Source organism: Tupaia chinensis, unplaced genomic scaffold (assembly GCF_000334495.1).
Source record: "Tupaia chinensis unplaced genomic scaffold, TupChi_1.0 Scaffold000140_1, whole genome shotgun sequence".
Classification (NCBI taxonomy): Eukaryota; Metazoa; Chordata; class Mammalia; order Scandentia; family Tupaiidae; genus Tupaia; species Tupaia belangeri.
The window spans coordinates 6,681,495-6,702,544 of record NW_006159610.1 but is presented as its reverse complement, the minus strand read 5'-3'; the positions used below and the strand labels follow the sequence as shown (position 1 = coordinate 6,702,544).

Sequence of the window (21,050 nt, the reverse complement as noted above, 5' to 3'; positions counted from 1 at the left end):
GAATCGCACTGTATGTTCTGTACTATCTGAGCACACACATCAGTCCTAGTCAGTATGGAAGGGAGCTGCCCGGGGGTACGACGATCTGGAGGCCAGTTGGCTGCCACGTCAGGCCATCATCACCAAAATGACCCCCGACTTTGGATTGCTGTACCCCCATTTCCTCTGCTCTCAGAGTTACCAGGAGGTTCAAAACCTGACATTTCTCATTTTAGCAGCACCCAAACAAGGTCTGTAAATATATCCTTAAAGACAGACATAGCCCATTTGTGTTTTAAAGTTAACCCCTTCACTTGCACTCACTCTTCCCAATTCAGTTCAGGCCTCCCTAGGGAAGCTTGCTGTTAGGCAGACATAATCTAGGTACAGCTCTTACACCTGCTCCGTCTCTGCCCTCCCTTGTTTGGGCTGGCTATTTAACTAAAGTCCCATATCTCCATGGAACACATGTGTGGCGTGAACTTTGGACATTCCATACGACTCAGCCCTCTGACATTCATGTGTTTTTGATTCCTATGACTTAGCACAGCTGATTCATCATAGCCCTTGTGTGTTTCGTTTCTAATTGGTGGTTTGAATGATTCTTATAGCTTTTTTCTTTCTTTTTTTTTTTTGAGAGGTTTTTGGTATAAGGGCACTTGCGCTCACCAGAAAGACAGAGAGAGACAGAAAGCGAGAAATCACCCCCCCCCCAGGGGGGATGGCCACGCTGCAATCCCTTCTTCTCCATTCTCTTCTCAGGATCTTGGGCACGCACACACACGCACCCAGCTTGAGTTTAAGCCACCAGGTCCGGGACACGAACTGCAGTTGACTACATGGGAGTCCAGCGACATAGCCATTATGCTAACTGCTGGTCCCAATGATTCCTATAGCTTGATACCACCTTGTGTGTCCCTAGCAGCTTTAGCTCTGTGCCTCAGAATTATTTCTTTGAACATTTTACATATGCCAGATCTTCTGGTAAAACAATAATACTGGATTGTCAGAAAAGTCATGACACTTTCTGCATAGAAGACATGTCAACACCCAGTAAATAATAAAACACTCAAACCAAAATGAACAACCCACAAACAATAAACAAACAAAATGAGAGCAACTAAAAAATAAACAAACAAAAAGTCTCTCTAGTTATCTAAACAATCCCTTCCCTTCCTTTCTTTCTACTCTCTTTCTTTTCCCTTACTTGTCTATCTAATATAAGGGATCCACACTCAGTTGCTCTTTTCCTTTTTTACTATTCCCACTTTGACTGTCAACCATACCATTGTGAGAAAACTGCTTTACCAAGTGAACTGGAATATAAAACCGTATGGGAGACTTTACTGACTTAGGGCTACATTCTCAGCATACAAAGTCTGGCATCCTCTCAAAGACCAGGGGATGGTACAAACTTGCTGCTGGGGCACTCTCCAAAGCTTGGGAAAGTGAGAGCTCATGAAGAGTGAGATTGAGGTGCCTAAATTTTCATGTTGGACCGCAGAAGAAAGGCCCAGCAAACTTAGAAAAGCAGACATGCTGGGCCCGCAGTTACATGGAGGTTAAGGCAGCTGGGTCCCACATGGCTGACTCTGACTGTCCAGTTCAAGACTCAGACAACAGAGGAGAAGGCATTGAGACATGGCCGTTCCCCCCGGGGGTGCTTTTCCACTTTGCCTCTCTTTCTCTCTGTCTCTGAGGAATGATTGCACCCTATGGTAAAAATTAAAAAAAAAAAAGGGGTGCTTTTTCATTTTGCCTCTCTTTCTCTCTGTCTCTGTCTCTGAGGAATGCATGCACCCTATGGTAAAAATTAAAAAAAAAAAAAGAAAGAAAGAAAACAGAAATTAGAAAGTCAGAGACAAGAAGGTCCAAGGTAAAGGGCATACGGGAGTGGGAACACTGGTAAGTATCTATCACAAGAGATGTGTCAATTACACAAAATAACTTGAGTGTTTAAGAGACCTTTGTCTCTTAATAAGGTCTCCTCCTTATTTCTGCATAGTGGGTACCTGAACACAGAGGCCATGGTGGTAAAGATGCATAGATTGTCACTTGCCAAAATAAATTTACCTACTGCCACCTCTGAATGTACAATCTGCCAGCGTGAAAGACCCACGCTAGGCTGGCTGGCTTTCTTTCTTTTTTTTAGGGAGATTTTGCTATAGGGTGTGTGGTCACTGGAGACACAGAGAGAGACAGACAGAAAGTGAGAAATCACCCCCTGGGGGGGATGGCCATGCCACAATCCCTTCTCCCCCATTGTCCACTTGGGATTTTGGACACACACACACACACACATACACACACACACGTGCCCGACATGAATTATTTTTTATTTTTATTTTTATTTTTTACTATAGGGCATATGTGCTCACTAGAGAGACAGAGAGAGACAGAAAGAGAGAAATCAGCACCCACCCCCACCCCCCTCCAGGGAGGATGGCTACACAGCAATCCCTTCTCTTCCACTCTCCTCTGGGGATTTTGGACATACACACACATGTGCCATCTGCTGGTGTGTGGCCGGCATGAGTTTTAAGCTGCCAGATACAGGACTCAAGCCTGGGTGGACTATGTGGAAGTCCAGCGACATAACCATTAGGCATCTGCTGGTCCCATAGGGAAACCAAGAGGCTACTTGGTGACCATTAGATTACGTTATGCCCTTTGGTCTGGAAGAGTCACACTTTGCTCTTACAGGGATAGACTTATTCTGGTACGGGGCTGTCTTTCCTGCCCATAGGGTCTCAGTAGCACCAGTATTTGGGGACTTAGAGACTGTGATCTACAGACATGGAATCCCATATGACATTGCAGCAGACCAGATGACTCCCTCTGTGGCACAGGAAGTAGGGGGAGTGATCCCACGAGCATGGAGTCCACTGGCCATCTCACGTACCTCACCACTCAGAGGTACTAGATAAGGGAGTGTGGGAGTGACTGAAGACAGAGCTGAAGCTCAGCCTGGGCATGACACATGACAATGATGACATGTCCTCCAGGATATTGTGCTGTGTGCTCTCAGGGCTCTGGACATGATCTCCCCAAAGAAAAGGCCTCAAAGGCAAAGCCATCTCCTTGACCTTTTCCTGCCCTCATTCTCCTTCAGGCAAGCCATAGAAACTAGAATCCCTCTTTTTCAAGATGGGTCATAAAAATTAGAACCCCTCGTCCCCCAAATCAGCATAAAACTTAAAAATATGGCTTTAACTTTGCCCTGCCTTGGTAAAGAAATTCTCTGACTTACGCTGTCTGATAGAAGAAAGACCCTCATTCCAGAAAGGTCAGGCTCCATTCCTGGTGGAAGGAATGCTACACGGAGAGGCCGAGAAGAATCCAAACAGACAGGCCTTTCTGGATTTTCTACTCTTCCTATTTCTATAGCTTGTACTTTTTTTTTGTCCAAATGCATTTCTATATACATGCCCCTAATTTACTGAATCTAAGTATAAAATGACATAGCCTCCCCTCTCTCTTTGAGAAGAATTAGCATGGAGAGTGGTGGAGGGTTATAATGAAGACCAGCAAGTTGTTGGGACCAATTGTGGTGACAGGTGCTATAGTTCATTCCGTTAACCCCCCTCTTTTAATTTTCCTTGCGGGAAGAGTGGCCTTGAAAGAGCTGCTCCTTGAATACAAGTGGGGAAAGTCATCCACAAGGTGCAAAGGGTACATTTCAGCTGACGCCAAGTGTCACTCAGGTTCCCCTTGAAGCCAGGGTATGCTACTTGCTTCAGGGAGTATGTGTAACTCATAGCCTCCAGTTTTAGTTCCTTCAGGGTCTGGCCCAGCGTTTCAGAGGAAGGCATGCACTTTTCCCACAGTCTGCATCAACAAGAGCAAAGCCCTGGGCTCAGGGCTGAGCCTTTTCTGCCCAAGGCTGGACTCCTACTCTGGAGCTCCCCATTGGCCAGGCAGAGGCTTCTTCAGCTCTGCATGGAAGTCTGACAGCTCTCACAGACCAATCAGGGTCACCTCTGGACTCTCTCTGGTGTTATGCCCCAAGGGCCTTCTACCCTCTTACCCACACACCTGTATCTCCTTCTTGGAGAGCCCACCCTGGAGAGCAATACTTCAAAAGATTCCCCTCATTTTTTCCCTTTCTACCATTCTTTAGGTTGTTTTTCATGTCTTCAAATCGAAGCGAATTTTATATCAGTACTACCAGCCATGCAGACCACATTGGACTCTTCTTTGATCTCCTGTGTACCCCCTGCAGCATTTAGTTGCCAATTCCCTTGGGGTTTAGTGTATTTTCACATCTTCCAACTCCTGCTCCCTGAGTGCAGGAGCTGTTTAACTTAGGCATGTGCAGAGTGACTAATGAAAGGGTCACAGAGAAGACAGTCAATAAACATGTTGAACTTAACTGACTTGATAATAAACGGTCTCTGGGGAACCTGTCAGACCACAAATAAGGCCAAGTGGATTTAGAAACTATAGAAGCAATAGCCAGAGGGAACAAGAAGTCAGATGACCCTGTGTGGGCCCCATGTTTGGCTGGTTTTCAGACCAAAGTACTCTATTCCTGATAGGCACAGTTCATTTACCACGGATGACCACACTGAAGAACATTCACACGAATCATTCTGAAAATTTTCTAACATGGCAACCAGATTCTGTTCCTTTTAAGAAGGTTTATTTTTCTTTGTCTTTTATTTAGAGGGTTTTTTTTGGTTTTGTTTGTTTGCCTTAGGGCATGTGCACTGACTGGAAAGAGACAGAGAGACAGAGATTGAGAAATACGCCCCCCCTATGGCTATGCTGAAAATCCCTTCCTGGGATTTTGGGCGCACACACACACACACACACACACACACACACACACTCTCTCCTGGTGTGATTTTCAAGTCACCGGGTCTGGGACTTGAACAGTGGTCAGCCATGTGAGAATCCAGCACCTTAACCACCACATCACCTCTGGTGACCCTAAAAGCTTTATTTCTTATCTGATCAATGAGCCATTAATTTTTTGGGAGTGTTGAAGGGGAAAAACCCTCTTCCTTCCCTGTTTTAGGGAGCCTGCAAAACTTTCAATAGATTAACAATTGAAAAGACAGGCTTTGTTTCATGCACTTTATACAGGAGCTTCCATGAATGGAAAACTCTCCGAATAGTCCCAAGTTTATATATCCCAACTTCACAAAAACCTTTTTTGGGGGGTGTGTGGGGAGTATCAAAAGTTCCATGGGGGTGGGGAACCAGCAGTTAGCATAGTGGCTATGTCGCTGGACTCCCACTTAGTCGATCCGATCCTGGTTCCAGTCCTGGACCCGGTGGCTTAAACTCACGCCAGGCGCGTGTGCGTGCGTGCCCAAGATCCCGAGAGGAGAACCGAGGTGAAGGGATTGCAGCGTGGCCATCGCCCCTGGGGGGTGATTTCTCGCTTTCTGTCTCTCTGAGGTTTTTGCTATAGGGCGCGTGCGTTCGCCAGACAGACAGAGAGAGCAATCCCTTCACCTCGGTTCTCCTCTCGGGATCTTGGGCACGCGCACACACACGCCCAGCGTGAGTTTAAGCCACCGGGTCCGGGACTCTGCGGTCGACTATGTGGGAGTCCAGCGACATAGCCATTATGCTAACTGCTGGTCCCTCCATTGGGCTTTTTAATGGTAATGGTGAGGGGCAGCCTGAAATCCCCTCCGAGGGAGGTTACTGGTATTGTATTTTACTTTAGTCAGATAATGAAAACTTAGGTAAGAGCCTTTTAGCACCTTCTATCCATACCGTTTTTTGTTTCATCCTAGTCTTTATGCTAACTCTGGGGAATCCCAGAGGGGCCCCTTGGGGAAATGTTCTTGTCTCACCACCTGGTGAGAGGAGCCGATCTGAAACCCTGGATTTGTCTGAGCACGCCCGTCTGTGACTTCTTGCTATCACGGGATTAAACGGAGGCTCGGACGCTGCTGTTCGCGACTGCGGGGAGGCAGGGCTGGATCAAGAAGTGGTTCTTCAGAAAGCAAGTGAAAAGGCAAAAAAAAAAAAGGGGGGGGCGGAGAGTCGCTGTTCTTTAAGAGTGCTCGGTGGGTTGGGAGAAGGCGCACGTCGGTCCGAGACCAGGCGGACCGCAAACGGGAGCCTGCGGGCTGGATTTGGGGGACCTCGATGGTGTGCTGGCTCCAGCTTGAAGACAGTACGCACTTGTTCCAATTATTTCAAGTACGGGGGAGGGGGACCGCGTAACCCCCTGGAGGTGAGACTATTCACCACCGCGGGTCCTGCTCGCGGGGGGCGCTCGCTAGGGTGTCTCCTTCCCGGAGTGGGCGGGGTGGAGGAACTAGAGGACTCCTCCAGAGGGCTCCCGAGCCTCGCCTCCTTCGCCCCAGGGCTGGTTTATGAGAACTCCACCAGAGCCCCGACATCACTTTTCGTTTCTCGGAGAAGAAGCCTCGCGGTGCCAGCTGGGGAACCTCACCCTCGCCGAGCCTAGAACAGAGGCGGGGCTCCCGGGAGGTCGCCGCCGTGCTCGGCACTTTCGCCCGCGCGCCTTCACTTCCTCGCCACCCGGCCGCGGTCGCAGCTGACTTTAAACCCGACCGAACGACCCGGTCGGTGAAATCTGGCCTCTTGACCCACGAGCGGAGTAGGAAACCGAAACCGCTGAGCTTGGCTAACGGAGGCGGAGAGCGCGCAGTCGCTCGCCCTGGGCGCGCCCAGCCCTAGCACCGCCCGCGCCCGCCCCCGCGCTCCGACACTTGTAAGTTTCGATTCTCCCCCGAGCCGAGTCCCGCGCCGCAGCCAGGCCAGTGCCGCGAGCGCGCCATGGCGGACCCGGAGGTGTGCAGCTTCATCACCAAAATCCTGTGCGCCCACAAGGGCCGCATGACCCTAGAGGCGCTGCTCGGCGAGATAGTGCTCTCGGAGGCGCAGCTCTGCGAGGTGCTGGAGGTGGCCGGGCCCGACCGCTTCGTGCTGTTGGAGGAGGGCAGGACGACCGGCGTCACCCGGTCGGTGGTGGCCGCCACTCGAGCCCGCGTCTGCCGTCGCAAGTACTGCCACGGACCCTGCGAAAACCTGCACCTCTGCAAGCTCAACCTGGTGGGCCGGTGCCACTACTCGCATTCGGAGCGGTGAGTACATGGGGGAGAAAAGGGCGGCTCCCGGTGGTGCTGGACGGGGCGGGGGCCTTCGGGCAGCACCGACAGCCTCTTCCTCTCGCTCCTCACATCCCTGCGCCCGCCCGCCGGGGAGCCCCTGCGGGCCCCGCGCTTTTACCCTTGGCGTTTCTTCCCTCCGGACCCTCCCTGGAATATGCTAACAGGATATGATATTGCCCGGCGGGAGACCTGGCTCAACCTCCACCTCCTTACCGTCCCCCCCACCCCATAAGAATCACAAGAATGAAGTGATTTTGGGCAAGCCAGGGCCTGGAGAAGTTGGTGGCAGGTTTGGGGACTAAGGAAAATGCCTCCACTATCCTGGTGTCTTGAGTCTTTCTTGGCTCCCGTCGTCCGCGGACGTAGTGCGATCTTCCCAGCTCCCCACCTGCACTCCACAGCCTGATCCGTCTCCACCGCGGGGACTTGCGAGTCTCTTTCGTCACCCCAGTCCTAGCCGTATCCATGCCCCTCCTGACCACTTTTCTCCTTTCTGGCGCCAATCCACACCACCTTATAGGAATGGCGCTCGGGGCTAGAAAGATGTAGCAGCCGTCGCCACTGCTCCTTCCCCACGCGCGCTCCGCGGTGGCCACAGCGTGGACCCCTCTTGGGACCACTCCCTTCGGTCAGTGCATGATAATGTGGCTTGTCTCTCAGGCAGCTGTTTCTGTTTCCATTTGCTGGAGGTTTTTTGGTTTGTTTTTTTTTTTTTTTAATTTTTTTCTTCCCCCTCCTAAGATATAGGTGTGCCCCAAGTTTGGGTTAAACCTTTGGATTTTTCTTGCCAATCTGTCCCTAAGAGGGCTCACCCCTTAAGTTCAGTTGTCACATCTACCAAGATGGCTTCCAAATGCACATCTGCTGCCCCTCCTACTACTGAGTCCAGGTTCTTCATCTCCTGGTGCCTGAAGAGCAGTGGTATCCAGTGTCCTGCCAATATTGTTCCACAGCTACTTTTAAAAAAAGAAATGCTGCAAAACCTATCCCATCCACATTTTTTGTTGCTGTAGGGCATATGTGCTGTGAGAGACAGAGACAGAGCAAGTGAGAAAGCGTCCCCCCCCCCCCCCCGGCCCCAGCCCCTTCAGCAGGCACACAGTTGGAGGGCTGCTCAAGCCTCCAAGTCTGGGGCTTGAACCTGTAGCTGGATATATGGAATGTGGTAGACTAAGCCTCCAGGTCATCTGCTGCCCCCCCCCACCCCTTTCTAAAATTTTTTTTCCAGAAGAGAGAGACACAGGCATTCCCCACAGGGCGTTTACCCCATGGACTCCAGGCTCAGCCAGCCGGGTCTGAGGCTGGCCTGGGCAGCCTGGGGCCTGGGCGACCCAGCCTCAGCAAGGAGGTCAGGGACTCCTCATATGGGTCCAGCTCCTTTACTGCCACTGCCTGGCCCTATCCCAACTTCACAATGCTCCACCTCCTTCACAATTTGTTAATCACGAAGGTTTTGTTGTTGTTTTAGTTTATTTAACTATTATCGAGAGAGAGAGAGAGAGAGAGAGAGAGAAAGAGAGAGAGAGAGAGAGAGTGAGCATGCCAGCCCTGGATCATGGGTACCCCTTAGCCTGCAGGAGCCGACCAGAACCTTCCCTCATGGGCCAGCCTCAGAGCGTCTGGCTCACTGCTGCCCCACCAATGGCACAGCCGAGTCTCTCGTTCCCTTCCTGTGGGGTTCTCCCTTCCCAGCTCACTTCCGAAGAATGATTTGTCGACTCGGTGAATGGTTCTGTCTGCCGTGGTCTCTGCCCCTATATTTCTGCCCCTGCGTACTGCCTCTCACTTTCTCCAGAACTTTGCACACCTCATACAGGCCACTTGCAATGCCCCAGTGTCTGAAATGCTGCTCATTACACTTCTGCTCCTGCTCCCGTTAGCACAGAAATGTAGTCACTCACCCCAACGGATATGTAATAAAAGATACTAAGGAGGCCAGCCAGGTGGTGCGCTGGTTAAGGTCGCTGGATCCTATGTGGTTGATTGTATAGTTCAAGGCCTAGACCCGTTGGCTAGAAAATCATGCAGGCACGTGTGTGTGTGTGCCCAAAGTCCCCAGGTGAGAATAGAGGAGAAGGGATTATGGTGTGACCATCACTGGGAGGAAGGGTGATTTCTCACTTTCCTCCCTCTCACTCTCTCTTTCTGGTGAGTGGACGTGCCCTGTGGGAAACTGAAACAAACAAGCGAGCAAACAAACAAACCCCCCAAAGGCTAGTGTTTTAAATGAATAAGGTAGATGAGATAATATTTTCTTAGAAATTTAAATAAGACACCCTTTCAGCTCACTCTAAAATTTAAAGTATTTGAATGTGCTTCTTTATTGATGTATGTGTTGAGTAAGTTGTTGTGAGGCAACCATTTGAGAGTGTCCCTGAGTTCAGGGAAGTTGTGTGCATAGTAACCGAGAAATCACTAAGGAGGGCAGGACGGAGTACGGAGGGAAGAGGGAGAGAAGGAACCGTCCAGTCCATTTCAGCGCTATCCTGAGTACAGCAGGGTTGGAAGGCTTCCTTGTCTTTTTTCTGTCATGAAAATTCCTCACCAACTAGTATTCCTCTTAGTTTTAAAAATGCATGCTTCTTATCTTTTAAGATTTTTATTATTTTTAAAGAATTATTTTAACTTTATTTATTATTATTATTTTCCAGTTTGATCAGACAGAAAGAAAGAGAGAGAGAGGGAAAGGGAGAAAGCAAGCCACCAGGTTCAGGACTCGAACCGTGGTCTGCCATCTGGGTGTCCAGTGCCTTTAACCACCACACCACCTGCCGGCCTCATCTTTTAATATTTTACTGTGGATATTTTTAATATAATTAAGTGTGCAATAGCATTATGTCTAAAATAAACCATGTACATACATCACTTAAAAAGTACTCATTGTTGCTTACATTCTCTACTTCAAAAATAAATAAATAAATAAATAAAATAAAGTAGGAAGTGCTCCGTGGCCGAGCCAGCTCTGTAGCCTATGGGATCCTGCATAGCTGAGTGTGGATTGAGTCCTAGCTGCTGTGGCTTGAAAAACGCGGAAGCTGCTGTGCATGCCCGAAATCCCAACAGGATGGAGAATGGGGAGAAGGGATTGTGGCAGAACTACCCATTGGGGAATGCTTCCTTCTCTCTCTCTCTAGCAAGCCCTTACTATTTGGCAATTTAAAAAAGAAAAGTATAGGGGTCAGCAGGTCAGCAGCAGGTTAAGGCCCTGGACTCCTACATGGTTCACTGTGGTTCAAGTCCCGAGACCTGGGGTCTTGTTTCCTCACCAACCACCGCCTCACCCCCCACCATCTGTGTCACTCTCTGGCGAGCCCACCTGCCTTATAGCACATTTAAAATAATAATAATAATAATAAGTAAAATTAAATAATTCTTGTTTTAGAAAAAGTATGGAGCCAGCAGGTGGCATGGTGGTTAAGGTGGTAGACTCCCACATGGCCCACTGTGGTTCAAGTCCTGGATCCGATGGCTTGAAAATCATGCTGGACACGTGTACGTGCATACAGAATCTCGAGAGGAGAATGGGAGAGAAGGGATTGTGGTGTGGCCATCATCACGGGGGTGATTTCTCACGTTCCGTCTCTGTCTCTCTCTGGTGAGCGCATGCACCCTATGACCAAACATAAAAAGAAAAAAAAAGCACTTTGTGGCTAAAAAATGCTAAGGATCATCTGAGCCTTCAACAAATTGCAGTCTTTTCCTGGTGCATGGTATGGCCTTGATGCCGATGGCTGCTAACTGATGGGCTGGTTGGTAGTGGCTGAAAGTTGGGGTGGCTGTGGCGAATTCTTAAAAGTAAGTGAGTCACATGATTAACTTTTCCTTTTACAAAAATGTTCTCTAGCATTTTACCCACAGTAGAACCTCTTTCCAAATTCGAGTCTTATCCTCTCAACCCTGAAGCTGCTTTAACAGCTATGTTTACTTAATAGTCTAACTCTTTTGCTATCCTTTCAACAGTGACCACAGTTTCTTTCCCAAGAGTAGATTCCATTTCAAGAAACCACTGTTTTTGCTTATTCATACGTAATTCCTTATCTGCTGACATTTTTTTTAAAAGAGGGGCTGGTAGGTGGTATATGGTTTAGAGTGCTGGACTCCCATATGGTTAACCGGGGTTTGAGTCCTGGACCTAGTGGCTTGCTTTCTCACTTTCTCTCTCTCTCTCACTCTTGTTCTCGCTGTGCCCCCTCTGGTCAAATTAAAATAAATAAAGTTAAATAAAATAATTCTTAAAATTTAAAAAAAAATTATTTTATTCCATGGTTATTTATTGTTATTATTATTTTTAAAAATTTGACCAGAGAGAGGCATAAAGAGAAGGAATGTGAGAAAACAAGCCGCCAGGTCAGAGGCTCGAACTGCAGCCAGTTCCGTGGCAGTCTAGTGCCTTAACCACCACGTCACACATTGACCCCAATCTGCTGACATTTTATCATGAGATTTCAGTGATTCATTCAGTCATGTATTCAGCCTCCGCTTCTGTTCGTTTGTTTGTTTGTTGAGAGATTTTTGTTACAGGGTGCGTGTGCTCACCAGAGAGACAGAGAGAGATGGAGAGAGAGAAAGCGAGAGAAGTCATCTCCTGGGGGGGATGGCCATGCCACAGTCCTTTATCCTTCATTCTCCTCTCGGGATTTGGGGCACTCACGCACATGCACCTGGGGCCAGCTTCAAGCCCCAGGTTTGGGACTTGAACCATAGTTTAACATGCGAGAGTACAACACCTTAACCACCACACCGCCTGCTGGCCCCAGCCTCCACTTCTGAATCTGGTTCTCTAGCTATTTCCATCGCATCTGCAGGTACTTCTTCCACTGAGGTTTGGAACCCCTCACCGTCATCTATGAGGGTGGGAATCAACTTCTCCCAAATTCCTGTTAATGTAGCTAGTTTGACTTCCCAAAGAATCACGATTTTTCTTAATTTCATCCAGAATGGTGAATTCCTCCCAGGTTTTCAATTTATTTTGGTCAGATCCGTCAGAGGAATCCCTATGGCAGCTATAGCCTTATGAAATGTATTCTTTTGTATTTCTTTCTTTTCTTCTTCCTTTTTTTTTTTTTTTTTTTTTGCTGTCGGGTGCTTGTGCTCCCTGACAGAGGGAAAGTGAGAAATCACCTGGCGGGGTGGGGGAGATGGCCACGCCCAAACCCCTTCTCCTCCAGTCTCCTCTTGTGATTCTGGACATGTATGCACATGCATATCTCAAGCTGCCAGGTCCAGGACATGAACCTCACAGTCGGCTATGTGAGATTCAGCCACCTCAACCACCCTGAGCGGTAAGATTTTGAAAGGAATCTTTCTGAGCAGGGTGTCTTAACAGTGAGCTTCAAATATTCAGTAAACCATGCCGTTCACAGGCACCCTATCATCAGGTTGCGTTGTGATTATAGAGCGGGAGCAGAGTAGATTTAGCTTAATTCTGAAGAGCCCTAGGATTTTCAGAATGGTGAACGAGCACTGCCCCCGACTTAAAATCACCAACTGCGTTAGCCTCTAGCAAGAGAGTCAGCCTGTCCCTGGAAGTGTTGAAGCCAGGCCTTGACTTCTGCCCTCTAGCTATGAAAGTCCTAGATGGCATCTTTGAACAGCAGGCTGGTTCTTGCACCTTGAAAATCTGCTCAGTGTAGCCCCCCCCATCGGAGATTTCAGCTAGATCTTCTGGATAACTTGCAGCTTCTACATCAGAGCTTGCTTCTTCACATCATACTCTTTTTTTTTTTTTTAAAGAATTTTATTGGGAACCAGCAGTTAGCGTAATGGCTATGTCGCTGGACTCCCACGTAGTCGACTGCGGTTTGTGTCCCGGACCCGGTGGCTTAAAACTCACGCCGGGCGCGTGTGCGTGTGTGCCCAAGATCCCAAGAGGAGAATGGAGGAGAAGGGATTGCGGCGTGACCATCCCCCCTGGGGGGGTGATTTCTCGCTTTCTGTCTCTATGTCTGTCTCTGTCTGTCTGGCGAGCGCACGCGCCCTACAGTGAAAATCTCTCCAAAAAAAAAAAACAATTTTATTTAGGGGCCATCCGGTGGTGTGGTTGTTAGAGGCGCTGGACTTCCAGATGGCTGACCATGGTTTGAATCCTGGGCCTAGTGACTTGCTTTCTCACCCCCTCCTCTCTCTCTTCTTTTCCCCTCTGCTCAAATTAAGAAAAAAAATTTTTAAATAAATAAATAAGGTTAAATAAAAAGATTCTTAAAAAATATAATTATTTTAATTAACTTTATGTATTTAATTTGATCACAGGGTGGGGTGGGGCGAGAAAGCAAGCCGACCAGGTCTGGGATTTGAACCATGGTCTGGCCATGTGGGAGTCCAGCTCACCACACCACCTGCTGGTTCCCCACATTGTACTCTTACATAATGCAGATGGCATCTTTTCTTAAACCTCTTGAACCAGCCTCTGCTAGCTTCAAACTTCTCTTCTGCAGCTTCCTCACTCCTTTCGGCTTTCATGGAATTGAAGCTAGGCCACCTCTGGATTAGGTTTTGGTGTAAGAGAACGCGGCTGGTTAGGTCTAATGTCCAGGCTACTAAAGTGTTCTCCACACCAGCAATGAGGTTGTTTCACATCTCATCACTCACGCGTTCCCTGGAGTAACAGTTTTAATTTCCTTCAGTAACTTTTCCTTTGTATTTATAGCTTGCTAACTTTTGGGCAAAAGGCGTGTATTCAGCCTGACTTGGCTTGCGACATGGTGGCCTCATGAAGCTTAATCATTTCTAGCTTTTGGTTTAAAGTGAGAGATGTGTGACTCTTCTTTTCTCTTGAACACTTAGAGGCCACTGTAGGATTAATTGGTGTAGTTTCTTTCCTCTTTTCGTTTCTCTCTTTTTCTCTCTCTTTCTCTCTCTCTTTCACTGTTTCTTTCTCTTATTTAATTTACTGGAGTGCATGTGCACTTACCTGTGACAGAGAGTGAGAAACTGAGAAAGCACCCCCATATGGGAAATGGTCCTTTCTCCATCTCTCCCTCCTTTTGGGATTTTTGGCCTATGTGTACATGCTCCGGGCATGTTTGTCAAGCTGTTAGGCATGAGACTAGAACCACGTAGTCGCCGTGTGGATTCCAGCTCACGTAACCATCATGACATGAGCGGGCCTCTTCTGGTCTAATTTTAATATTGTTGTGTCTCAAGAAAAAGGGAAGGAGATGGGAGAATGTCTATAGTCCGAATACACATAGCATGTACTGATTAATCCCATCATTTTCTACGGCCACTGAAAACAATTAGAGTAGAAACATCTAAGATCACTGATCACAGATCATTATAACACAGGGCTTATTTGGGCAGGGGATATAATGAAAAGTTTGAAATACTGTGAGAAGTCCCAGAATGGACACAGAGACGCATAGCACTTGCTGTTGGAAAAATGGTGCCTATGACTCCCTTGATTAGGTTTTGGTGTAAGAGAACGCGGCTGGTTAGGTCTAATGTCCAGGCTACTAAAGTGGTCTCCACACCAGCAATGAGGTTGTTTCACATCTCATCACTCACGCGTTCCCTGGAGTAACAGTTTTAATTTCCTTCAGTAACTTTTCCTTTGTATTTATAGCTTGCTAACTTTTGGGCAAAAGGCGTGTATTCAGCCTGACTTGGCTTGCGACATGGTGGCCTCATGAAGCTTAATCATTTCTAGCTTTTGGTTTAAAGTGAGAGATGTGTGACTCTTCTTTTCTCTTGAACACTTAGAGGCCACTGTAGGATTAATTGGTGTAGTTTCTTTCCTCTTTTCGTTTCTCTCTTTTTCTCTCTCTTTCTCTCTCTCTTTCACTGTTTCTTTCTCTTATTTAATTTACTGGAGTGCATGTGCACTTACCTGTGACAGAGAGTGAGAAACTGAGAAAGCACCCCCATATGGGAAATGGTCCTTTCTCCATCTCTCCCTCCTTTTGGGATTTTTGGCCTATGTGTACATGCTCCGGGCATGTTTGTCAAGCTGTTAGGCATGAGACTAGAACCACGTAGTCGCCGTGTGGATTCCAGCTCACGTAACCATCATGACATGAGCGGGCCTCTTCTGGTCTAATTTTAATATTGTTGTGTCTCAAGAAAAAGGGAAGGAGATGGGAGAATGTCTATAGTCCGAATACACATAGCATGTACTGATTAATCCCATCATTTTCTACGGCCACTGAAAACAATTAGAGTAGAAACATCTAAGATCACTGATCACAGATCATTATAACACAGGGCTTATTTGGGCAGGGGATATAATGAAAAGTTTGAAATACTGTGAGAAGTCCCAGAATGGACACAGAGACGCATAGCACTTGCTGTTGGAAAAATGGTGCCTATGACTCCCTTACTGTAGGGTTGCCACAAACCTTTGATTTGTAAAAAGCACAGTATATATTGAAGCATAGCAAAGTGAAGCACTGTGAAACAAAGTACGTCTGTTTTTGTTTTTTTTTTTTTAATTTGCTATAGGGCATGGGGATTTGCTGGAGAAAGAAGCACACACAGAAAGAGAAAGAGAGATTGAGAAATCACGCCTGAGGGGGATGGCCATACTGTAATTCATTTTCCTCCATTCCCTTACTGGGATTTTGAGCACATGCCCACATGTGCCTGGTGTATTCTGAAAGCCCCCCGGGTCCAGGACTCAACCCATACAGTCGGCCATGTGGAATCCAGTCAACCTAACTACTGTGCCACCAGCTGGCCCTGGTGTGCCTATTTTTGTTTTTTAAGAATTATTTTATTTTAACTTTATTGATCGATTTTTTAAAAATTTGACCAGAGAGGGACAGAACAAGAGAGAGAGAGAGAGAGAGAGAAAGCAAGCCGCCAGTGTCGGGACTTGAATTTTGGTCTGCCATATGGGAGTCCAACTCCCTCAACCACTATGCCACCTATGGGCGCTTTGCATATGTTTTAAGAGTACAGTATAGGGCCAGTAGGTGGTGTGGTGGTTGGAGCGCTGGATTCCCACATGGCCGACTGTGGTTGGAGTCACAGACCTGGCAGGCTTGCTTTTTCACTTTCCTTCTCTGTCTCTCTTTGGTGAGCACACATGCCCTATAGCAAATTATTAAAAAAAAAAAAAGATAATGATAATTAAAATGAAATCTTTTTTTTTTTCTTTTTTTGGAGAGGTTTTTGCTATAGGGCGTGTGCGCTCGCCAGACAGACAGACAGAAACAGAGAGACAGAAAGCGAGAAATCACCCCCCAGGGGGGATGGCCATGCCACAATCCCTTTACCTCCATTCTCCTCTTGGGATCTTGGGCACGCACGCACACGCACCCGGCGTGAGTTTAAGCCACCGGGTCCGGGACTTGAACCGCTGTCGACTATGTGGGAGTCCAGCGACATAGCCATTATGCTAACTGCTGGTCCCAAAATGAAATAATTCTTTAAAATAAAAGAGGACAGTATATACAATGTAGAGGTTATTTGGTCTGTGCATCTTTGGATGAGTCCTCCAGAAAATTCATTAAAAAAATTAAAAAACAAAAGTTTTTTTTTTTTAGAGAGATTTTTGCTATAGAGTATGTGAACTTCCCAGAGAGGCAGAGAGAGACAGAAAATGAGAAAATGACCCCCCAGGGGCATCCCTAGTCCTCCATTCTGCCACAATCCTTTCTTCTTCCTTGTCTTCCATTCTGCTCCAATCCCTTCTCCTCCATTCTTTCTTGGGATTTGGGGCACCACAAGCATTGTACCCATTGTATGTTTTAATGTTTTAAGCCACTGGGTCCAGAACTTGAACCATCATTAACTACATGGGAGTCCAGCAACATAACCATTATGCCATCTGCTGGCCCCAACTAAAAATATTTTTGAGGGGGAGGTAGCCAGCAGGTGGTGTGGTGGTTAAGGTGCTGGACTTTCACTTGGATGGCCGTGGTTCGAGTCCAGACCTGGCAGCTTGCTTTCTCATGCTCTCTCTTTCTCCTGAGCACTTGTGCCCTGTAGCAAATTAAAATATATATATATATATATATTAGGTAAAAATGAAATAAATTTTAAACCAAACATTTTTTTTGTTTAGTTATGAAATCTTACTTCTTATAGGTATTGGTATAGCTGCATTTTTAAATTTCCTTTTATACTTCTAAATTTGGAAATTACAATTTCTTTAAAAAAGACTATTTTATTATTTAACTTTATTATTTATTTCTTTATTTTAATTTGACCAGAGAGGGACAGAGTAAAAGAGAGAGAGAAAGTGAGAAAGGAAGCCGCCAAATCGGGGTCAAACCATGGTTGTCCATATGGGAGTCCAGCGCTCTTAACTACCACACCACCTGCTAGCCTCGGAAATCACAACTTGTTCATCCATTAATGTATATTGTGTCCTAATAATGACCTCTGGGATATATTTTTTTTCTCAGAGCCTATAAAACATGTTTTCCCCAAGTACGTTTCTGAAACATTTTCCTCTTAGTGACTTACAAAACTTAGTCTTCCAAATTTGTGAATCCAAAAACTTTGTGGATTTCATGGGTGCTGTGGTACAATTGCTTATGGATATGGAATTTCTTTCTTTCTTTTTTTAAATAATATTTTATTTTATTTATTCTTCTTCAGCTTGGCCAGAGAAAGAGAGAGAAAGCAAGCTGCCACCTCCAGGACCTGAATCATGGTCGGCCAGGTGGAAGCCCAGTGCCTCAAACCCCCATCTGTTCTGTAGTTCTCTTCTCTGATAGAGCTGTTAGCTATACATGTTAGTCGACAACAGGGCTGATTTGGTGCGGGATAATTGTTTTGGTGCAATCACTTTTGATTTTTCTATTTGCTTTGCTGAAAGACATACCCACACATGGAGTTCTAATCCCAGTTCTGACTCAAACAATACCTCCTGCTTATTGTACAAATAACTATGTACCAAGCACTAGGCTAAGCACTTTAGAAATGGTCTCCAAATTAATCTTTACTTTAGCTTCTGAAAAAGATATTGTAAGTCCCATTTTAATTTAAGGATACTCAGCTATAGAGCTCTTTAGATATTTACTTAAGTTTTTCCTAGCAGGTTGAGTATTTGAACCCAGATTTGCCTGACTTCTTAACTAGCTACTCCCTTTGTCTGTAGCTACGTAAAGTGTGATCATCCATCAATTCAAATGTTTTTTTCGCAAGCATGATTTCTGTTTACCGTTTAAAGCAAGCTGTCTGACTGTCTTCAATTTGTGGTTTGTGCCAGTATGGGTGTTTCCTCTGGGCCCTTTCCTGTTTGTATGCCTTTGCCTTTTGGTTAATTGAAACTTAGGGTGGAGGTGAGAAAGGACTAGTTGGGTGGAAAAGAAAATGCTAAAAAGTATTCTTTATGCTATCAGTGTAACAAGTATTCTCTATACTGTCAGTATAACAAGCATTAGAGTCTATGCACCCAGAATATGTAGCAGAAGTTACATTGCATCGGAGGAGAGATAACAAGCGTCTAACTCACTTTTAACTCACTTCTTAGAATGAGTAAATGTTGGGCTAGCCCCATGACCTTGAGGTTAAGGGAGCCAGATCCCACCTGGCTGACTGAGCAGTTCAAATCCCGGCCCAGAGGTCTGAAAAACAGGGTGCGCATGTACGTGCCCGAAATCTTGACAAGAAAAAGCAATGGAGAAGATACTGAGGCGTGACCACGTCTCTTCGGGGAGTGCTTTCTCCCTCTCTCTGTTTCTCTGATGGGCACAAAAACCTTCTGGCAAAGAGTAACAGTAATAATAAAGAATGAATAAATGTTTACAGTTTTCATTTTTGCTTCTTCTTTTAAAATATTAAAAAAAAGTTTTAAAATATTTGTATCCTTGCTCATCTCTGCCTTCATAGAGCTAGTAGCTAGAGATGAATGCTACTCTGTATTTAATGTTTGTTTTTCTCCTACGTGCATTATTTTTTTTAAAGAATCTTTTAATTTAACTTTATTTATTATTATTATTTTCCAGGCTGATCACAGAGAGACAGAGAGAGAGGGAGAGGGAAAGTGAGAAAGCAAGCCACCAGGTCCAGGACTCAAACCGTGGTCAGCCATGTGGGAGTCCAGTGCCTCCAACCACCATGCCACCCACGGCGCCTCCTACATGCATTATTATCATTTTGTGTGTATGTGTGTATGATACATTTTAGACAGGTTCTCATTATGTTGTGATCCTCTCGCTCCAACTTCCCTATTAGCTAGGACGACTGGCATCCCACTTGATTTTTGGGTTGGAGCAGAATGGAACAGGGCTGCCCATGTTGTCCCTGCCTGCCAGTCATCAGCGTCCAGTGCATGCACCATTGCAGCTGGGCTTATTTTTCTACCTGCGGTAGAAACCATATTAGGGCTGTTTTGCCTTTCTTCACATCTGCAAGCCTCCAGATGATACCAGTACAGAGGTGGAAGTCCTGCTTTGTTGGCTCTTGTTTGCAGAATGATGTTCCTGAGACTCACCTCTATTTCTGTGTTCTCCTGAGCCCTGTGCAAGGTGAACTTCTGCCCTGGGCCTCACAGTCCCTGGCTCTGACCCTCTTTCACTTGTATCTCTACCTACTTTTCAAGGAGGCCGTGGGGCCAAAGAATCGTACCTACTCGAAACCTGTCCCCCTCCCCTCCCACACACACTCTACCATGCTCTGAGTTCCTGAGCCTCTGGAATTTGCAAACCTACTTCCAGAAGCATGGACTTCATTCTGGGACTTTTACAGTAGGAAGGAATTGGCAGGTACGGGCCGTCATGCCCATTGCCCCTGTAGGATGGCACTAGCTGTGGGACACGGCCTGGGGGGACAATGCTCACGGGCTGGAGTTGGGACCAGAGCTGGCTTCCCCCACTCTGCTATCTATTATTGTATGGCAGATTTGGTCCCTCGCTCCTGTCTGTGGAGAACATTTTGAGCATGCACTCTAATACGCGTCATTTTATTAAGAATTATATGCTGGGGACCAGCCCCATAGTGCAGCAATTAAACACTGCAGAGGAAGCTGAATCCCACGGAGCCACCAGAGTTCAGGTCCCAGTCTATGCAGCTTGAAAAAAATCTGCTGTGCTTGGTGCATGCCCAGGATCCTGACAGGATGGAGATTTAGAGGGAAAAGATTTTGATGTGACCCGGCTCTTTTGGGAGATTCTTTCTTTCACAGGTGTGCACGTGCCCTCTCACATTAAAAACATAGTAATTGTATGGTGTCCAGCTCTTAATTTGTATATAAAGTACTTAGTAGTTTTTAAATCTTTTTAAAACTTGGAAATCGGGCCTGACAGGTGATGTGGTGGTTATGGCGCTGGACTCCCACATGGCTGACCGTGGTTCGAGTCCTGGACCTGGTGGCTTGCTTTCTCAATTTCCCTCTCTTTGTCCTTCTCTGGTCAAATTAGAAATAATTATAATGATAAATAAAATAAAATAAAATAAATAATTCTTTAAAAAAGTTAGAAATCAACTTTATTGGAGTATGTTTTACATACAATAAAAAAATGCCTATTTAAAAGATATAGTTCAAGTGGGGTGGTGGGTAAAACTCTGGATTTCCACATGGTAGAATGCGGTTCAAGTACCAGGCCTGGCGACTTGAAAATCATGCTGGGTGCATGTGCATGTGTGTCAAATTCTGAGAGGAGAATGGAGGAGAAGAGACTGTGGTGTGGTCACCTCCCTAGGGGGCGATTTCTCACTTTCCCTCTGTCTCTCCCCGGCAAGTGCACACACTCTATGGCAAAAACTTTAAAAAAACCCACAGAGTTCAGAGTCTCGACAGGTAGCTTCACCCACCCTGTAACCATGACCACAATCAAGATACAGAACATTCTCATCAACAGGCTCTTTGCACTCCTTCTCAGTCAGTTAACCCTCCTATTCTTCCAACCCTTTCAACTCAGGTAAGACTTTTCTGTTTTTAGCAGAGAAAAATCAATAAGAGTTCCGATATTTCCCCCACACCCCAACGCATTGTTTTGGCTGGTGTCTGGGAAGTGTTAATTTTATTTATTTATTTTAGAGGTTTTTGCTATAGGGTGTGTGCGCTCGCCAGAAAAGTCTTAC

The 21,050-nt window shown here is 46.3% G+C and overlaps 1 protein-coding gene across 4 annotated transcripts in view; it reads left to right on the top strand.

Annotated features, from left to right (window-relative positions):
• Nucleotides 1-5,823: 5,823 nt before the first annotated feature.
• ZC3HAV1 (zinc finger CCCH-type containing, antiviral 1) overlaps nt 5,824-21,050 on the top strand; it is a 71,268-nt gene continuing 56,041 nt past the window's right edge. For 2 of the 4 annotated variants that reach the window (XM_027770501.1, XM_014586486.2), the window contains exon 1: nt 5,824-7,052. In XM_027770501.1, coding sequence (XP_027626302.1) covers nt 6,745-7,052 — 308 coding nt within the window. In that variant the 5' untranslated portion in view covers nt 5,824-6,744. The remainder of the gene's footprint in view (nt 7,053-21,050) is intronic. The other 2 variants (XM_006145031.3, XM_006145030.3) reach the window with 2 other exon arrangements.